This window comes from Mesocricetus auratus, unplaced genomic scaffold (genome assembly GCF_017639785.1).
Source record: "Mesocricetus auratus isolate SY011 unplaced genomic scaffold, BCM_Maur_2.0 Super-Scaffold_100676, whole genome shotgun sequence".
Classification (NCBI taxonomy): domain Eukaryota; kingdom Metazoa; phylum Chordata; class Mammalia; order Rodentia; family Cricetidae; genus Mesocricetus; species Mesocricetus auratus.
The window spans coordinates 87,212,483-87,230,367 of record NW_024429266.1 but is presented as its reverse complement, the minus strand read 5'-3'; the positions used below and the strand labels follow the sequence as shown (position 1 = coordinate 87,230,367).

Genomic DNA, 17,885 nt, shown 5'->3' with positions numbered 1-17,885 from the left:
TAGATCAAGCTAGTCTTGATCTCACATTCGTCTGCCTGCCTATGCCTCCTGAGTGCTAGGAGTTAGCATGCCAGGCTGGCTTTAAACTGTAATACTCGGTTTTGTTTGGTTGGTTTTTTCCCTAGGATTAAAGTCTTGAGTTAACATGCCAGGTTGGCTTTAAACCGTAATATTCGTTTTTTGTTTGGTTGGTTTTTTGTTTTTATTTTGTTTCTTTCAGACAGAGTTTCTCTGTGTATCCCTAGCTGTCCTGGAATTCACTCTGTAGACCAGGCTGGCCTTGAACTCAGAGATTCATCTGCTTCTGCCTCCTGAGTGCTGGGAGTAAAGACATTCGCTGCTGCCCGGCTGTAAATAATATTCTTAAGTGACTATGGTATAATATTGGTGTGAGAGATGAGATTTTTATTTATTCCTTCAGGTTGAGAAAGTAAGTCCTTTAAGCACATAGTCTCACTGAGCTGTTGATCTAGGAGCTTTGACAGGTGGGACAAAAGGGGAAAAAAAATCAAAGCCAGCTGCTGGGGGGGGGTGCCATCTTCATCTAAGGACTGCAGGGTGAGCTTTTGATGCTGCTGCAAGTGACCGGGAAGAGGGGCACGACATGGCATCTTTGGCTGATTTTCTTGGATTGATGAGAATAGTGGTCCTGCTTCTCTTGGGCTATGCTCGGTGCTTTTTTACGCTTGTGTCGGTAGCCATGGCAGATTGACAGCGAGGCCACTGCTGAGCCAGCCAGGCAAACGGCAGCGATTGCTCTTGCTCCTTGTGACCTGTGAATATTTCCTAGTCGGGAGTTCAACTCTGAGGCTTTAAGGATGCTAAATTTCATCATTAGACATGTCCAAACAGGGCAGCAAACAGACTGCTTCTAGTTATATTTTAGGGTTTTTTGTTGTTGTTGTTGTTTGTTTGTTTGTTTGTTTGTTTTTATTTGGCTTTAGTTAACCCTGTAGGATTTGGTGTTAAGTAAAGCTGGTTTTGCTATTGAGTTTTTAAAAATTAGGAAGTTTGTTTTTTAAATTTTAGCGTAACAGTGGTTTTGATTCTGCACTGTTTAAAAGCTTTAAAAACTATACTAAATGAGAAATTTGAAAATTAATTTAAAAGCTTTAAAAACTGTACTAGGTGACAGAAATTTGAAAATTAATCAACCAAATGCCAAATGATATGGTGTTGGTTGTACAGCACTGAAAATAAAATGTCCATTTTTGTTGCTGGAAGATTAGTTTTACATTTTATAATTAGGAAGAGAGAGAGACAGAGACAGAGAGAGTATCCAGAGCTTGGATACAGCGAACAATGCAGGGCATGCGGTTATTTTAGTCACCTAATATGTCAGCACTCAAGAATCTGAACCGATTGTTTAAAAAAAATCTTGTACTTTGTTTCTTTTGTTGCTCATTTCCAACTTTGTCATCTGTCAGAATGCAAAAAAAAATTATCCTTCTATAACCATTGACAGGATAACACAAAAGCTGTCTCCAGGTCGATATTTTGCAGCAATATTTTTAACATACGAACAGTAGTTTTTATAATTTCACCTTGGTGCTCAACCATTTATTATCGTATCAGAAGCATGTCAGTAATTCCTTTCTAAATGTCTGCTTCTTTTAGCGCCGAGACCCACATCAAGGGCTTCACACTGAACGATGCTGCCAACAGCCTCCTCATCATAGCGCAAGTTAGGCGGGATTATTTGAAAGGTATGTCACAATGCTTGACCTTTACGTCACATTAATGCCTCTGCAGATTTTTCTTGTAACGCCCTTCGAATACTTGGATAAAGGAGTCCATTTAGCAAATTACCTGCTTATCAAGAGCCTTTTGTGGTAGCTGAGAGACGTAAATTACTGTACATGCATTTATAATACAACTTGAATATGAATGTACTTGTCATTTGACCACTTAGTCCAGTTTCCATTCCATTTAACACAAGATGGGTTTTCTTAAGATGAATCACAGCTCTTCAGACATGCAAAATTTGTGTTCCAGAACGAGAGAAAGTACAGGCTTTCAAGTGCGTTAAAATTCACAGCACAAGTCATTTTGCTTTGGAAATTAACATACTTTGGAGGTCTGAAACAATTCCCAGCAGTTATTTCTTGCATGTTGTGTTGGTTGTATATGAGATAGCAAATGAGTTAAATTGAGTGTTAAGTTTGCAGGATTGTGCATCAAATGATTGTGATATTGATTTTTTAAAAAAAACCTAATCTAATACTTTTTTTAATAGTTCATAATACCAACAGCAGTGCAATGCAGTGTTTGTTTGGGATGGAGGGTTTTTAAATGAATGTGGAGAGGGTCTCCCTAGGTCATTGTGGAGGTAACTTGGGGGAGGGTTGGGATTTGGGAGCTGGGGGTTCCGTGGAGGCTGTTCATGGCTTTCCGGTGGGGTAGATTAGCTCTCATGGGGGACAGTGATGACTCTTCAAGTTAGGAAAGTAGCTTTTCAATTGACTTTCATGTTTGAATTTTAGTTGGTATAGCAACACTACTACAACAAAGCCCACTTAGGAGGCACTGAGGTTAGAAGCTCCTGAGCTCTTCGCTGTGGTAGTTGTTCCTTCCCCGGGCTTCAATAATGATGCTGCTCCTGGCTTTGCACATCATCAAATAACTCGCCCTCTTCTGAGAGGAAGCTGTGTTTGCTCAGCCTCAGTGTTGCTCACGGTGGCTGCCTAAGCTTGCTGGTCTTGAGCTGTCTCCCTCACTGACTGTGGCTGAATACCTAAGTGGCTGTTTTTCCCTTTCCAGAGCTTCCGTAGGCACATTGTACACGCTAACAGTCTCGGATAGTCCGAGTTGTATTTGGGAGGTGCAATAAGGATTGCTTTTTAAGTTTTCAGTAGGAATGATTTTGTGAGATTTATTTTCATGTAGATTAGCTGGCATGGTGGAGCCCACTGTAATCTTAGCACATGAGAAGCCGAGGCAGGATGATTGTTGAGGCTTGAGGCCAGTCTGGACTGCACAGTTAGGCAGTCTCTGAGAAACGAAGAGGGAATTAAAATCTGCTCCTTGTAAAAATTTAAATAGCTAACGTTTCTGTAGACACAAAGAACAAGACTGTTTTCAGGAGTTGACTTTGCAGCTAATATGCTCCAAGGCTTTTTGCTGAGTCCTAGCTTCTACTAGGTGCCCCATTAAAAACCACAAGGATACATTTGGTGTGGTGTCTGACCATGAGCGCTCTGATCCCTCCTTCACTTCCACCCAGCCCTCACTGCCAAGCCTCACTAAACCCACATCTGGTGAAGACTCAGGGCTGTCCACCAGCAAGGCAGGAATGGTACCCAGAGAGAGTGCCTGATCTTCAATCTTTTGGATCCTTGTGCCCCTCCCCCCCCAACACACAACTTCAGCTTTATTTTACCAAACTTATCTATGGCAATAAAATGGCTGATTAAATCTTACAGTAATTAATAAACTAATGCTTTTGTAGACTATTAGTAACTGCTATGTAGCCATATACTCACTATTACTAGAGCATTTGACAGAAATGTTGGAATTGAGGGACAGTCAGAGAAGGCTTGGGGAAGAGGGATATGAATGGGGTATCATTCTTGACAGATCGTAAGCTCTTGTATTCTCTGCTTGGATTCCCCACCTCCCATCCCTATCCCGTCTCCTGTGCGTGCACGCACCTGGAGTGCTTGTCTGTAAGGTTGGTTCGGAAGGGCTCTTTGAGCACAGCTTTTAATCACACACCTGCATTATAGTAAATGTGCCCTCAGCCTTGAGCCACCATCCTCTGTCTCGCTCTGTTAGCATTTCTCAGTCTCGGGAAGGTCTCACTCACGGTGTGCTTAGAGACTAAAAGGTGTTGAGCACAATTGTCGGTATGTAACCTTATCCTTTAACAAGATGCGGTCAAGCTGATTGTCTGGATCATATTTTATTTTCTGGTATGTGCATACATATTTATAACATCTTACTGATTTTAAAATTATTTTCCCCTTTTTATACTTGACAGTCAATGGTCTGGATCATGTGTAATTTGAAATTACAATAGTTTATTCAGTAAAGAAGACTAAATTGATCGTGCTTTTTTACTGTATTGTTTTTAATAGACTGTTTAATTACTACCCTTTCTCTTCCCATGTGAGGATAGGCTGCTCTTCTTCTAGAAGCTGCCTGGAGAACCTTAGCTTTGTCTAGGTTACAATGCTTTAATTGCTACAAAGCCGGGAAGTTTCTGGGTGGTGGTAAAGGTGTTAGACTAAGTACTGGTGCAACCCTCCCAGGTAGCACCTGATTTCATACAAAGGTCTCACCACACTTGGGTGTGAGTCTGTAAATCACGCAAACAGAACCTCTTTAACTGTAGCTCAAAGAATTGAATGAGCTTTATTTTTTTTGGAAACTGGATGCAGCAAATATCTGGAAAGAGCCTAATTGTGTGGAATAAATCTGAGCGACGGCTCCTGCTCAGCTGGTTTGTATAGTTCTGTCCTGTTTGGACCATTTTCAAGAAAGAATATGAGACGTTAAAAGTTTTTGATAATTGTTTGTTCTTTGAGTTAGCTAAATGTAGAAATTATTAACATGAGTAGAAGTGACTTATTTTTTGTCTTTTTGGTCTATTCTTTCATTTAAAAAATTTCTTCCTTATTTGTACTTGTCAGAACTTGTCACCTTCCGTGATTAGTCATGAAATAGTATCCTTGAATGGGACTCACGTTGTCAATAACATTTCCTTCTTTCTGACATGAAGTTTTGTTCTTCTCATACATTACTTCAGATGCATCATTTTAGTAGATTTTTCATGAAGCATTAATTATTCTTTTTTTTTTGTATTGAGCCATTTGATGCGCATGTTAAAAGCTGGTTTTCAAGATGTGTTAAAGTCAGTGTGGGTCATTTAAGAAAAACTTGGTCCTCTGCTTTCCATTTTAGTGGCTGTGGAAACTCTAAAAGCATCCTTGGCCCTGGAGCAGGTCCCCTCTAAAGTAGCCATCACCCGCCTCATCCAGGCCTGTGCCTTGAAGGGTGACCTGGAAAGCATAGAGGCCATCCGTGGGATGGTAAACGGGCTGGACGAGATTGGACTCTCAAAAATGGTTTTCATCAATAACACTGCCTTGGCCCAGATGAAGAAGTGAGTATTTCCTAGCTGTCTTCACCGAGGGTTATCTCAAGTAACCACCTTTAAAATGTTTTTTGTTTTTTTGTTTTTGTTTGTTTGTTTGTTTGTTTGTTTGTTTTTGTTCTTTGCACCTTTTGGAAACCATGTCAATCATCAGAAAATTTTCAATCCTAATTATGTTGATTATTTACTAACTATTAAAACTAGTTATGTTAAATGTATTTTATCTGTAATTAAATCTTAGGATAAACATTTGTCATTTATAAAATATACTCCACAGTTGCTAACTCACACATATAAATGTATGTTATGCTTTTATACGCTTATGTACATGTATGTAAAATATGTACATGTGTATAAAATATATACACATGAGTATGTGTCTTGTCATCAAAACACTTTCTTTACAAAAATTAAATGATTATATTTCCTAATCAAGCAGTTCTTTAGCATCTCAGCATACTAATAGCATAGTGAAACAGGACTTGCACACTTGTTAAAAATACACATTTCTGCTGGATATGGTCACGCATACCTAGCACTCTAGGAGGGAGAGGCGGGTGACTCTCTCTGAGTTCTAGGTCAGCCAGGACTACACAGAGAAACCCTGTCTTGAAAGACAAGGGGGGGATACCCTTATGATGGAGAACCTGGTTAGCAATCATAAGTTGTAGCCCAAGCGTTAAAAAAAAAAAAAAGCAAAAGCGCTTCATCTCTCTTAGCCACCAGTACACATACCCACAGGAAGGGAAGGCATCCAGACCTGAGCTGTCGCCGTTGCAGAAGGACAGACAGACGGCTTTTCTCTGTTCTCACTAGTTGCTACAAGATCGAACATGATTCAGGCCGTGATCCCAGAGCTCAGAAGGCCAAGGCAGGAGGATCAGGAACTTTATGACAATCTGGGCTCTGCAGTGAAACTTCCTCAGAAAAGTCCTAAGAATAACTCTAAAATAAAAGGATATGATATTAAAATACTGCTATGCAAAGCTTCTTGCTGTTGTTTATTCTAAAACTATTTCCCATGGCCTGGAGAGAAGACTCACTGGTTAAGAGCACTTATAGCTCTTCCAAAGGACCTGAGTTCAGTTCCTAGCACCCACTTGGTGGCTCACAACCGTATGGATCTGTCACCGTCTCTGTCCATACAAATATTCAGGCAAACAGCCATGTATAGATAAAATAAAATGTTTTCAAAAACTTTCCCAAAATAGTTTCAAACTTTTTAAAATAAGAAAATGTGATGTTCTCACAGATGAACATTTATTTTAAAGTTGTAGTATACTGTTTTTTATGATGGAAAACATGTTCTTACTTTAAAATAATTTTTTTATGTAAACTCATAAGAAAGATCTGACAAATACTCTATTTTGTTGAGGAAGGACACAGAATTTCTATTTTTCTCCCCAAAAGTAAAGTATCCTTTTTTGAGGATTCTAGTACTGACTTTTCCCCAGAAGTATGGTTCCTGATACAAAGAAATCTCTATGACTGTTAGCCATGAAGATAACTTTTTTTTACTATGATCTTTTTATTTTTTAATCTCCAGATATTATGTATTTTCTTTGCCTCATACACTAGTGCTCCTTATAGTGTATAAAGCAAAAATAATAGCATTTTATATCCAGTGAACTGCAAAATCAAATTAAATATTCAAGACAAATGCAGTTTCATCTCGTTTCTCAAACACTGTTTTGAAACAAGTGGCCACTCAGCAGTTGCTTTTGTCACCTAACATAACTAGGTTATGTTATATGGGGTATGCTTTAAAAACTATCATTGTTATCAATCTGGTTGCTTGTAAATATAGTTCCTCTTTTCTGAAGCATTTACATGAGTCCCCGCATGAATTAATTCCTGCCTAAAACTGGCTGCAATTTTTATAGAAGCAAATATTTCATTGTAATTTTGTTTTCTTTTACAGTAACAACATAGATGTTGCCATAGAAAATATTGAACACATGCTTACATCAGAGAATCGAACCATAGAACCACAGTACTTTGGCTTGTCATATTTATTCCGAAAAGTCATAGAAGAACAGATGCAGACAGCGCTAGAGCGGTGTAAGTTGTCTGCTTGTTAAAGGGCGTAGGAGCCGCTCCTTTGACTTCCTTGGGGAGCAAGTTGGTCATAGCCTGTTTTGGTGAAAGTTTTTCCTTACCTGTTTCCCTTGCAGTGAGCATCATGTCTGAGAAACTGGCCAATCAGTTCGCGCTTTACAAGCCTGTCACGGATCTCTTCCTGCAGCTTCTGGACTCAGGAAAGGTGGATGAGGCCAGAGCTCTCTTAGAGGTAATGACTCATTGGAAGCAAACAGAATGATTAGACAGGAGTGTGAGCCGCAGCCCGGAGGTAGAGGACACTCCTGCTAGGATGCTGGACTTGAGTGTAAATCAAGATTGTATGGCAAGACTGGGGGCGGCAGGTTGCCAATTTTAAAGTTGTCAGGTAGAGCTGAAGTATCCTTGCAATTAAGATGGGCATCGGGTGGGAAAACGAGATGTTTCTGTGAAGACGGGGAATGCAAAGCAAATATTCCTTTGATTTCCTAATTTCTTTAACACACTAAATACTGTGCATCGCCATGGCAACACAGTTTGCAAACAAGAAGTAGGAAATGTTTGCTTTCCATGTACAGCTTCTCACTTGAACACTCAAACATTCTCAGTGCCTCATTCAAGGTTTATTAAGAGTTGAATTTGCTTTCTATTCACTGACGTGTCATAGACACGTTACATGACAAATGCAGGTCTCTGTGGCCCACACTCTCAGTTAAATTAGCAATCTTGAGGAAAAGGAGACAACTGCATTCATGCCAGTTTAACAGCTCTGAATATAAAGGTGCGCCGGCGCGGGAGCAGTGGGTGATGGAGCTGCTACTGGCAGTGTACACAAACAGGCACCGCCGGGGGCCCCTTCCCAGCAGGTGGCAGTCAAACAGTCACCGGGATCCTGCCAGCAACTGTGTTTGTGTAGACTCCGTGTCAGATTGAGGCCTGGCACCAATTTCTGATAGTAAATAGTGTTGTGTTCACTTACATTCCTACCAGCTGTGCCATATCTTAAGTAGGAGACACAGAAGGTGATGCTGTACCCATTGCCTTGAGCTCCACCTTGGACCCAAGTTAGTCTAGCTTGACAGCACAATCCAAGCCACTTTTCAGAGGCGTGTCTGGACATTTTTCTCTGAGCTAACAGTCACATAAAAGTGCAAATTGCTCTGCTGTCTGAACTTTCTACTCGAGTTTTGGCGTAGTTCATTTACTACTCTTTGTAGGAAGTAGATGATAGGGATATCAGAATCCCCACTCCTCTCTTTCTGGAATGTTCTTCTTGTATCTGCAGCTAACCACTGAGGACTGTGAGCATCACTACTTAGTTGTGCTTGTGATGGTGTTTCCACCTTGAACAGTCTTTTGATTGTTCTGAGCCATCCATAGAGGCACAGTTGCCAGCCATCTGGCTGTGCTCAGAGCTGCCTCTAGCCATGAGGCCAGGCCTGGGAGCTCTTGATGGCCGATCTGACCGCAGTCCCATACTTTACTTGCTTGCCAAATAGTAAAGTGAGGAACACATGATTCCCAGATGTCAAAAGCATCAGTTTGTAATGTAAATGTTCTGCGAGTCCGCAAAAGTTCTTTTTCTACTCTTCATCTTCCCAGTGACAGTGTTGTAAAGCTTTGACTGAACAATGTGCTTTTAGAAACTTAGAGGATGACATCTGCAATGAGTACAAACTAAAATATTGTCTTGCCATATTTGATTTGACTAAAGCATCTAAGATTGGATAGACACTTGATTTATCTGGTCTGTCATATAAACTTTTTTTTAGTTTAACTTTTGTCTCTTTCTCAAGCACTGGCTGTCTATTGCAATGAAAGCCTTTTATGAAATGGAGAGATTGAAATCGGTCCTTTTGTATGCATAAGTGTAGGTAATTATACTTTAAAGAGAGCGTGCTTTGTACATTTTAATTTTTATAAAGAAATGAGCAGTTATCTCCCTGACACCTTATTAAATGTAGAATTAACCTTATGATCCCTAGCTCACTTGTGAATGCTTGGCAGAATAATTGGAGAGGAACCGTGTTTCTCTTTTCCCTCTTTCTTTGCAGTCCCTAAGCCTTGTTCTGTGGTTGTTGAAGCATTAGTTTAATTTTTCCCTTTTCTTTTTAAACAAACTTCATCCTTGGATGCAAAGAGCCACACTCTCCTCAGTGCTTGGCACAGCTCTGCCCTGTTGCCCTCCATACCCAAACAGACCAGGCTGGCTTCTGGGCTCTCCGGTGGTGATACAGCGCTGTGCTATTGGGAATGTTTACTTCCATCTGATTATTTAAAACCTTCATTGACCTGAACACTGTTTTACTTTTTAGAGGTGTGGTGCCATTGCTGAACAAAGCTCAGTTATGGCGGTGTTCTGTGTCAGGAGCTCTCAGAAACGGAACAAGGTACCGTGCTATGCTTGGCTCCCAGCGGGTCAGCACCTTACCTGAAAACACCAGATGTGTGTGTGTGTGTGTGTGTGTGTGTGTGTGTGTGTGTGTGTGTGTGTGTGTGTGTGTGTGCTGTCTGTCTGTCTGTCTGTCTGTCTGTCTGTCTGTCTGTCTGTCTGTCTGGAGTATAGTTCAGTGGTAGAGCCTGCTTAGTGTGTGCCCAGTGCTGACAGGAAGGAGTTCAAGAAAGATGCAGACCTAGATTTGGTTTGACTAGTTAATATGCTAAAACAGGAGTTAGAGTTTTTAAGTGCTAGCCACGGTGCTGTTGGCAGTCCATAGATAATTAAGCTGCAATTTGCTCTGGTAAGATGGGAACGGGTTGTCGATACATGAAATTCATCACTGAAGTCTGATTTACTCCGTGGAGGAGGCTCTGTCTTCTCTGCAGTAAATGGGATCTGTTTCTGCAGTGCCCTCCAAGCAGTAAGGTGACCACTCCAGTGAGATCCTAGAGATGCATCTTCCTGGATATGGGGGACACTGCAGAAGTTTTGAATCTTCATATTTTGTCCTGAATTTTTTTTTAACATTAAAATACAACCAGGTGGTGGTGGTGGTAGTGCACACCCTTTATCCCAGAACTCAGGAGGCAGAGCTAGGTGGATCTGTGAGTTTGAGACCAGCCTGGTCTACAGTGTGCCTTCCAGGACAGCCAGGGCTACACAGAAAAAATACAACCGTTATCTCTTTTACCTTTGAGATCTTAGAACTTTTTGATACGTTAATAGTTGATTTTAAAAAAGAAGTGTTAAATGCTTTGGTTTTATTATTTACATCTGTTTTTGAAAGCACTCAGGAATATAAATGAAATGCCAGTAATTATTGAAAAATGGGTGATTTTTATCTGAATATGGTTTATTGGATTAACATCAAATTTGGAGATACACTTAAGTGAAAGCGGCCCACTGAGTGGTTCGTTGTGTTGTAATATGTTGGTGTCTGTGTGTCTCTTCTGAGTTTGTAACCTTTGTTTAACTCTTCCCAGGCACCGGTGCTGAAGACTTTGTTAGAACTGATTCCTGAGTTATATGATAAGAAAGAAGCATACTCTTCCATCATGAAAAGCTATGGTAATAATTGAATCTCACTCCATTAGTCAGGTGACGTAATAGTCTAAGTGTAGTCATCTATCAGTTCGACTCAAACCTTAAATTTCAGATAATTACTCATTCATTTTAGCTCTAGAATATTTGGGAGTTTGTTTTTGTTTTGTTTTTTCGAGACAGGGTTTCTCTTTGTAGCTTTGGAGCCTGTCCTGGAACTCACTCCCTTGAACTCAGAGAGCCTCCTGCCTCTGCCTCCCACGTGCTGGGACTAAAAACGTGTACCACTCCCATCTGGCTTGTTTTGTTTGATGTATATGAGTGATCCGTCTTCACGCACAACAGAAAAGGGCACCAGATCCCCCTTACAGATGCCACCATGTGGGTGCTGGGAATTGAACTCAGGACCTCTGGAAGAGTAGCCAGTGCTCTTAATTTTTTAAACTATAAGAAAAGTACAAAGTTATGTATTTCAGGAACTTTAACATTAAAAAAAATAACCCAAGCACTTTCAGAGTGGTCCAGATACGTGGAGTCAGGGCCCAGGCTCCCAGACAGACCTGGAAGTTCTCTAGGACTCTGCTGGCCCGGCACCTTCTCTGCCAACCCTGGCCTGCCTGACAGAAGTGCTGGCCTCCTGTTTGCCCCTGGGATTCCTCAGTGCCCCTCCCGCCCCCACCATGATTGAGAGTCATCTCACATCCTATCCAGAGTTCAGTCTGTCTCTTTCTTGTCTCCTCTCTGTCACAGTCACCATGAGCAAGAGACAGTCTCAAATTTCCTCACAAGGAAGATAAAATGTTGTCATTTCCAAGCCATGATGGCCTGGCCATGTGCCACCCACAGGCTTGCTCAGTGCAATAAATAAGAATCTGTGGTAGAGCAGATGATGGAGCAGTCAGAGTCTTTGTTTCCACATGAAATCCTGCATGGTTCAGAACAGCTGAAACCTAGGCTTCCTCATGCCAGTCGCATAAATACTAGTAAAGCCATGATCCGGTCCCTGCTGGGGGGCGGGGCATGAGTGGAGGAAAAGGTGGGGTTAGATGTCAGCAGGGCGGGGCCAGGAGCTCTAGACTGGTGTAGGCGATGAATGAGGGTGGGGCAAAGATTCACACAGGGAAGCCAATTGGCTGAGCTTCAGTCACCAGCCTTCCCCTCTGAGCACGCCTGGTTAATCCTGCTTTCCTCACAGCCTCATACTTAATAGTTGAGAGCTTGAGGTCATTCTGTCTGTACCGAGGGTCCTCGGCACCATTAATGTTCTTCAGACTTGCAGTGCCTGCCCTCCCTCTCCCCCTACCCCTCTCCGTGTGTTTTGGAGGAAGGGTGTGGAGGAATGGGTAGTGTAGACTGAGCGGCCGGCCTCCTTTGTCTTGGATCCTGGAGCGCTTGAGTGGGAAGGATGCTGGTGACAGGTAGGAGGGCGGCTTCTGTTCATCCACGGTTCATCTCTCTCCTGCAACTCCTTTCAGTCTTAGACAAGGACGTGGCCTCCGCCAAGGAGTTGTATGAGCACTTGACAGCAAAGAACATGCCGCTGGATGAGCTGTTTCTGAAGCGCTATGCGACTTTGCTCAAGGAGGTTGGCGAGCCTGTACCCTTCACAGAGCCTCCTGTGAGTATCCTTACCGAGAGAGAAGATAACTGCGCAGTGTATGTGTGCCAAGAACACTAAGGGTGTAGGAGAAAACAGGTCACTGTGAGGACTCTTGGGAGGGCTGGGGGCCTAAGCAGTGGCTATGGGCTGGAGTGGGATAGCCTTGGTAAATACAAGGTAGGTGTGTTCCAGACCTTCAGCCGGCTATGCCTTTCCCAGACTCTCTTAGGCAGCTCTCCTGTTTCTGTTTGAGCTAGGACTTCTGGTGTTGGGTTGGGCTCAGAACTTGAGGGTTTTGAACTTGGCCTTTCACAAAACCAGAAGATTGGATGCCCAGGCTCGCAGAGCAGGTGATCAGCCACAGACCAAGATGTCACCAGTATACACTGATTGGTGGTTTCAGAGTCTGTGGTGCTTGCTCCTAACTGTCTGTAATTTCTGTTGACCCCTTACAGGCGAGCTTTGAGTTTTATGTGAAGCAGCTAAAAGAAGCAAAGGAAAACCCTTCATGAAAGAAGCAGCACTGGGTGTGGGTGTGAGTGTGTGTGAGTGAGCGTGAGTGTGTGAGTGAGCGTGAGTGTGTGAGTGCTAGTGTGTGTATCATGCTCGTGCAGACGTGCATGCACATATGCCTGTGTGTAAATGTTATTTCTAAAGTGTACTTGAAAAATAAACCAATGAAAGTGAATTTGTCTGTGTGTTTTTTGTAAATACACTGTGTGGGAACACCAGACCTTGAGCAGAGACCCACTTCCCCTTCTGCCTGGGAGTAGGCAGCTGTGAGACAATGTTTACTAAAGACATGTTTACTAAAAACAATACAATGCCTGGGGGCATTAAGTTCCTGGAAAAGGCCTGCCCGCAGAAACCACCCTGACCTCGACCTTGTCCAAAGACTAACCACCTCTTCTGCCACGCCCAGATCAGTTTCTGGGGTCAGAGCAGAACCAGCCAGGGTAGAGGAGAGAGCAGAAGCTTCTCTGGTGGGAGCCTTTCTTAGGAAGTTTTCTTGAACCTTTTTGGAGCCTGCTTAAAGTTTTCTTTACATCGTTGAACGAGTCTCTGTGTTGTCAATCCCCGACACCCTCCGCACGTTCTCGGACACAGGCCGTGCAGCAGACGCGACAACACTGTCCACTGTGTTACAAATGAGCGCATATACTCAGTCACCGGCCTTCTTGCTCCCCTTTCTAAAATGGCTCTTCAAATCCAGCATTGCTTTCCCTGGGAGATGATGACAGCAGAGGCCATAGCCCCTCCCTTCTTCTCCTTTCTGTCACACCACAGTACTTCCCATGTGTGTTTCTAGGAGCTCTAACATGGAATCTTGGTCTTGACTTCCTTTGATTTCAGGAAGTACAAGCTACACTTTACACCAGGCTCATTACTGTAAACTTACAAGCTGTACACATGTGACTCATAGGAATAAGTGCAATACTAGTTTGTAATCAGATTTAATAATAGACAATAGTCCCTGCATTGTCCGTTGTATTTCTTAGAATCTCTATGTAAGTCATTAAAGCAAATTTAAAATAGTTGAGAGAATTTACCAAATTTAAGTTATTACATAACATTCCTATATTTTGGGATGAAGTGATTATCAAAGTTAGAAATGGTTTTTTGGGTGTTTTGTTTTATTTTGTTTTTTTTTGAGAATTACCCCCAATTTGTATTCCTCATTCATTCGAACTTGGTGTCCACTGTTTACTTCAAGAGGCCATCTTGCCATAAGGCAGGACTCGAGTGCCTCTTGCAGTTGGTGCTGTTAGCTGTCTAGGACCAACACAGGAAGGAACTTGGTGGAGAGAGGCTGTGCGTCTGTGTGTCTCTGGGGCGAGCTGTGCTTCATTTCAGCTCGCCCTTGGGGAGTGTGATGCAAGACCCAGAAGCTCAGCCAGCCTGGAGTCCCAGCCCGGAAGACACCGTGGAGGTTGTTCTTGTCCCTGCCAGCATACGGCCTGTGTGTGTGTGGCTAGGCCACTGTCTGGCTTGCCAGGCGTCTGTCTCTCACACACTTGTCTCCAGTGACTCCAAAGCCAGCCCCAGTGGGAATTTCTCTGAATAAAGTATACTTTAGTATTTGTGAGCTGCCGTTTTTTATCCTGTCCAATATTTGATGACAGAGGACTATAGTCTTGAAGTTGTGTGGTGACCTCCGTCTAAGGGAGTTTCCTTGCCAGGTGTCTTCTGGTTTGTTGTAAAGAACCAGTGAGTTTAACACTTACCTGTGCTAAGGAGAAACTGTGACTGAGATCTCTGAGGAACAGAGTTGCCAAGAATTGAGAAACAGAGCGAGGTGTGATGGCAGAGGCAGGAGCTTCTCTGTGAGTTCAAGGCTAGCCTGCTTTACATGGTTGCAAGATACCCAGGGTTGCATAGAAAAACTGTCTCAAACAAGTGAGAAGACTTGAGAAGTGTAGTTCTGATATGTGATGACGCTCAGTGATAGGGGCAACTCATTCTGCAGGGTCTTGGGTACCATGTTCTCTCCAGGAGTGCCCACTCTGCCATGGCGCCATCTGCCCACGTCCCCTGTGGCTGCATGCATCTAACATAACCTGGACAGGTTGTGAACACTGGCCCTTTTTCCATAGTCTGTATCCTTAGACTTGCAGGCTCACATTGAATTGGATTATATGTAGTGAGTTCCCTGGCTTCTCTGTGGTTACCACTGAACTTTACCTTCCATGTCAGGCTCCTGTCTTGCCTTATTATCAGGGTAAGAAAACATACATTTGTGTAGGTTCACAGCATTAAGTCAGAGGGCCAGGACTTTCTAGAAAGCCTTTGGGGCTAGAGAGGTGACTCAGTGGTTAAGAGCACTTGCTCTTGCAATGGACCTGGGTTCAATTCCCAGCTCACTAGCATCCCTGTGTAACTCTTCCTCCAGAGTCCCCTTCTGGCCTCCTTGGGCACTGCATGCAAATGGTGCCTTTAAATGCAGGCAAAACAAAACCTCTGGGCGTGGCTATGCATGCCTTTAATCCCAGCATTTGGGAGGCAGGGGCAGGTAGGTGTTGAGTTCAAGGCCAGCCCTGTCTCCAAAAAAAAAAAAAAAAAAAAAAAAAACGTACCCATGAGAATACAAAAACAAGGCTGTCTGACTAAAAGAGTGAACTAAAAACAATACCGTGGTCCCACTTTCTGGACACCTTACTGTGAAATAAAAGTTTTCCTCCATTTAATCCAATACCCAGTTCCTGGTATAATCAAGTTTATGAGTCCCAGCGAGTTGCAAGTAAGCTTTATCTTGCAAATCACTCTCCTGGTATAATTCATGTCTCCAGTCTGCAGTGTGTACATCCCGCATGCGCTTTTTCCTTGTGGCTTTCAGCACAATTTTCATTTAATATTTGCCTTTCTGAAAAAGATATATTTGTAGAATTTCTAAGCAAAAGCAACATTTCCTCGAGCGTGGCAGAACTGATAGCCACAGGAGGTCTAAAATCACGGTAATTTATCGCTTTGCTGTTGTACATTCGTGCGTGGGAGCGTTCCCATTAGAAATGTATCCTGCTTTCAGGCCAGCAACTTACAAAGCCCGCATTATGCAGCCCTAGTACAAATAAAGAAAATGGCTGCATTATCAAATTCAAAGCAGGCACTTTTTTTTTTTTTTTTGCATAAAGAATAGAAACATCAGAGCCAGGTAAGACAGAGTAGACTTAGACTTCCTGCTCCAGCAAGGTGCTTTGGCCAGTGCCTGGGGCGGAGGTCCATCCGTAGCTCTTCACTGACCCCTCCCTGGACAACCAATGAAAACTATTCTTCACCTGTATTCTTTCCAAGGCCCCGTGTTCTAGTGTTTTGCAGACCTACCTAGTGGGTTCACAGTAGGTCTCATGGAATGGGTCACATGGATCCGAGGCTGTGTTTCCCTCTTGCAAATTCTGTTTATGAGGTTCCTGGTTTGAGCGTGTTGGACCTTTCCCTCCCGTGTCCATGGTTCCCACATGTGGCTCAGCCGGAGCCGAGACTCAAGGAATCTTCCAAAATGCAAGTGCCCACAAAAAGCATTGTCAGTGAGGCCAACATGTCATGATTTGAAATCTCCAATAAACTGATGACCTCACATACTATTATGGCAGGGCGGGGCGTGGCAGCCTCAACTGCTCTCAAGTTGGAGCTTGCACAGCGAGCATTCCATGCCGAGCAGTGCCTGTAAGACAAAGGCTTGCCCTTCCAGCAAGGAGCAGCAGGGCTGCTTTTTTTTTTTTTTCCTTCAGTTTGGCGAAACAACACTTAAACTCTACAAACAGACAAGACTGTCATATAAACAATAAGCAAGTCACCTAGACAGTGGGCAGCTGGCATGCTCAGGGGAAGAAGCTCAGCCCACTTTGACATGACTGTTTTAATTGTGAGCTGTCAACCCTACACATGGGGCTGTCCTCTGAGCTCCACCAGCCCGCCCTCTCTAACCTGGACTCAGAACATTGCTCTCCACCACGACGGTGAATTTTCATTTGTTCTAGGTTTCAGTGTTGGGGCTTTCAGTCTAAGGCTTCTAACTTGTTAATTACTCTCTCTGCCACCAAGCTATTCACCCCGGCTATTCACCTGGACCCTCTTAGATAGAGAGCCAACTTACCAAACGCAAGTGACATCTGAGTTGAGATTGGCGCAGACTATTTGCAAATAACATTTCAGGCATGCATACTGGCTATGTTACCCAAATACATCTATGTCAACAGCAAAATACCCAAAGGCTTCCTTCCTTTGCAGCCGGCTCTCCTGGGGGGTCTGCCCTAAAGAAGCCAGTCCCCTGCCCTGGGCTAAGTGTTGTACTAAATGACTAATTTCGAGTGTTGCAAGAACCCTTGACCATGGGTCTGCAACCACTTGGGGCTGATGCAATTTTCAACATCTCTGCTGTGTGTGAGTGATTTAATCTGAGATCAATCAAGAGAGTTTTAAGAATGAGTGAAAAAACAAAAACAAGCAGGAGATCTGCCTCTGGACTGGCTTGACCCAGGGAGAGATTATTATGTCTTTAGTAATCTTTGTAAGAACAAGAGCGGTTTAAAAACAAAACAAAACAAAACACGAGAGCTGTTTGAGTCAACACAGGTGATTATTTTCAGTTTAATTGTTATATCCCCCATCAATAGCGTAACTTGAATTTGGGGAGCTTAAAATGTAAATTTCAAAACCTTCATCTTCGGATCAAGGGTCTGCAAACTACAACCTCAGGCCAAATCCCGCAGCTGTGTGTTTCTGTAAGCTGTTTTATTGGAACACGTCCACACCCTCCACACTCGACTGAGGTTGAGGCAGCTTTCACACCGGAATAGCACAGTGACAGATTGTGACAGGCTACATGGCGATCAAAGCCTAAAATATTTATCCTTAACAAAAAATTGGCAATCCATAAGAAAATTCCATCCCTTTGCAATGCACTGGAGGATGTCGGGCCCAGGTCTTTCTCTTCCCAGGCTTTGTGTGCCCTGGAGAACACTTTCAACAAGACAAACCCATGAATGGTCAGAGTATTGGGGTGGATCAACAAGGGCCCATGTATGGGCAGACAGGATGGAGGACTCCGGCTCTCAGGACAGGATCCAAAGAACCAGCAAGTCTGGGTACCACAGCACCCTGAGTGGCTAACTCACATCTCTCAGTGGCTGCCAACCTTCCTCTTCTCAGCTTCT

The 17,885-nt window shown here is 43.1% G+C and overlaps 1 protein-coding gene across 1 annotated transcript in view; it reads left to right on the top strand.

The window, feature by feature from the left end:
- Window positions 1-12,922, top strand: part of Lrpprc (leucine rich pentatricopeptide repeat containing) — a 76,878-nt gene extending 63,956 nt beyond the window's left edge. Inside the window, exons 31-38 of the mRNA XM_005077258.4 lie at window positions 1,618-1,706; window positions 4,903-5,104; window positions 7,017-7,156; window positions 7,270-7,385; window positions 9,469-9,543; window positions 10,577-10,661; window positions 12,110-12,252; window positions 12,690-12,922. Of these exons, the coding sequence (XP_005077315.1) occupies window positions 1,618-1,706; window positions 4,903-5,104; window positions 7,017-7,156; window positions 7,270-7,385; window positions 9,469-9,543; window positions 10,577-10,661; window positions 12,110-12,252; window positions 12,690-12,746 (907 nt within the window). The 3' untranslated portion in view covers window positions 12,747-12,922. The remainder of the gene's footprint in view (window positions 1-1,617; window positions 1,707-4,902; window positions 5,105-7,016; window positions 7,157-7,269; window positions 7,386-9,468; window positions 9,544-10,576; window positions 10,662-12,109; window positions 12,253-12,689) is intronic.
- The last annotated feature ends 4,963 nt before the right edge of the window (window positions 12,923-17,885 follow it).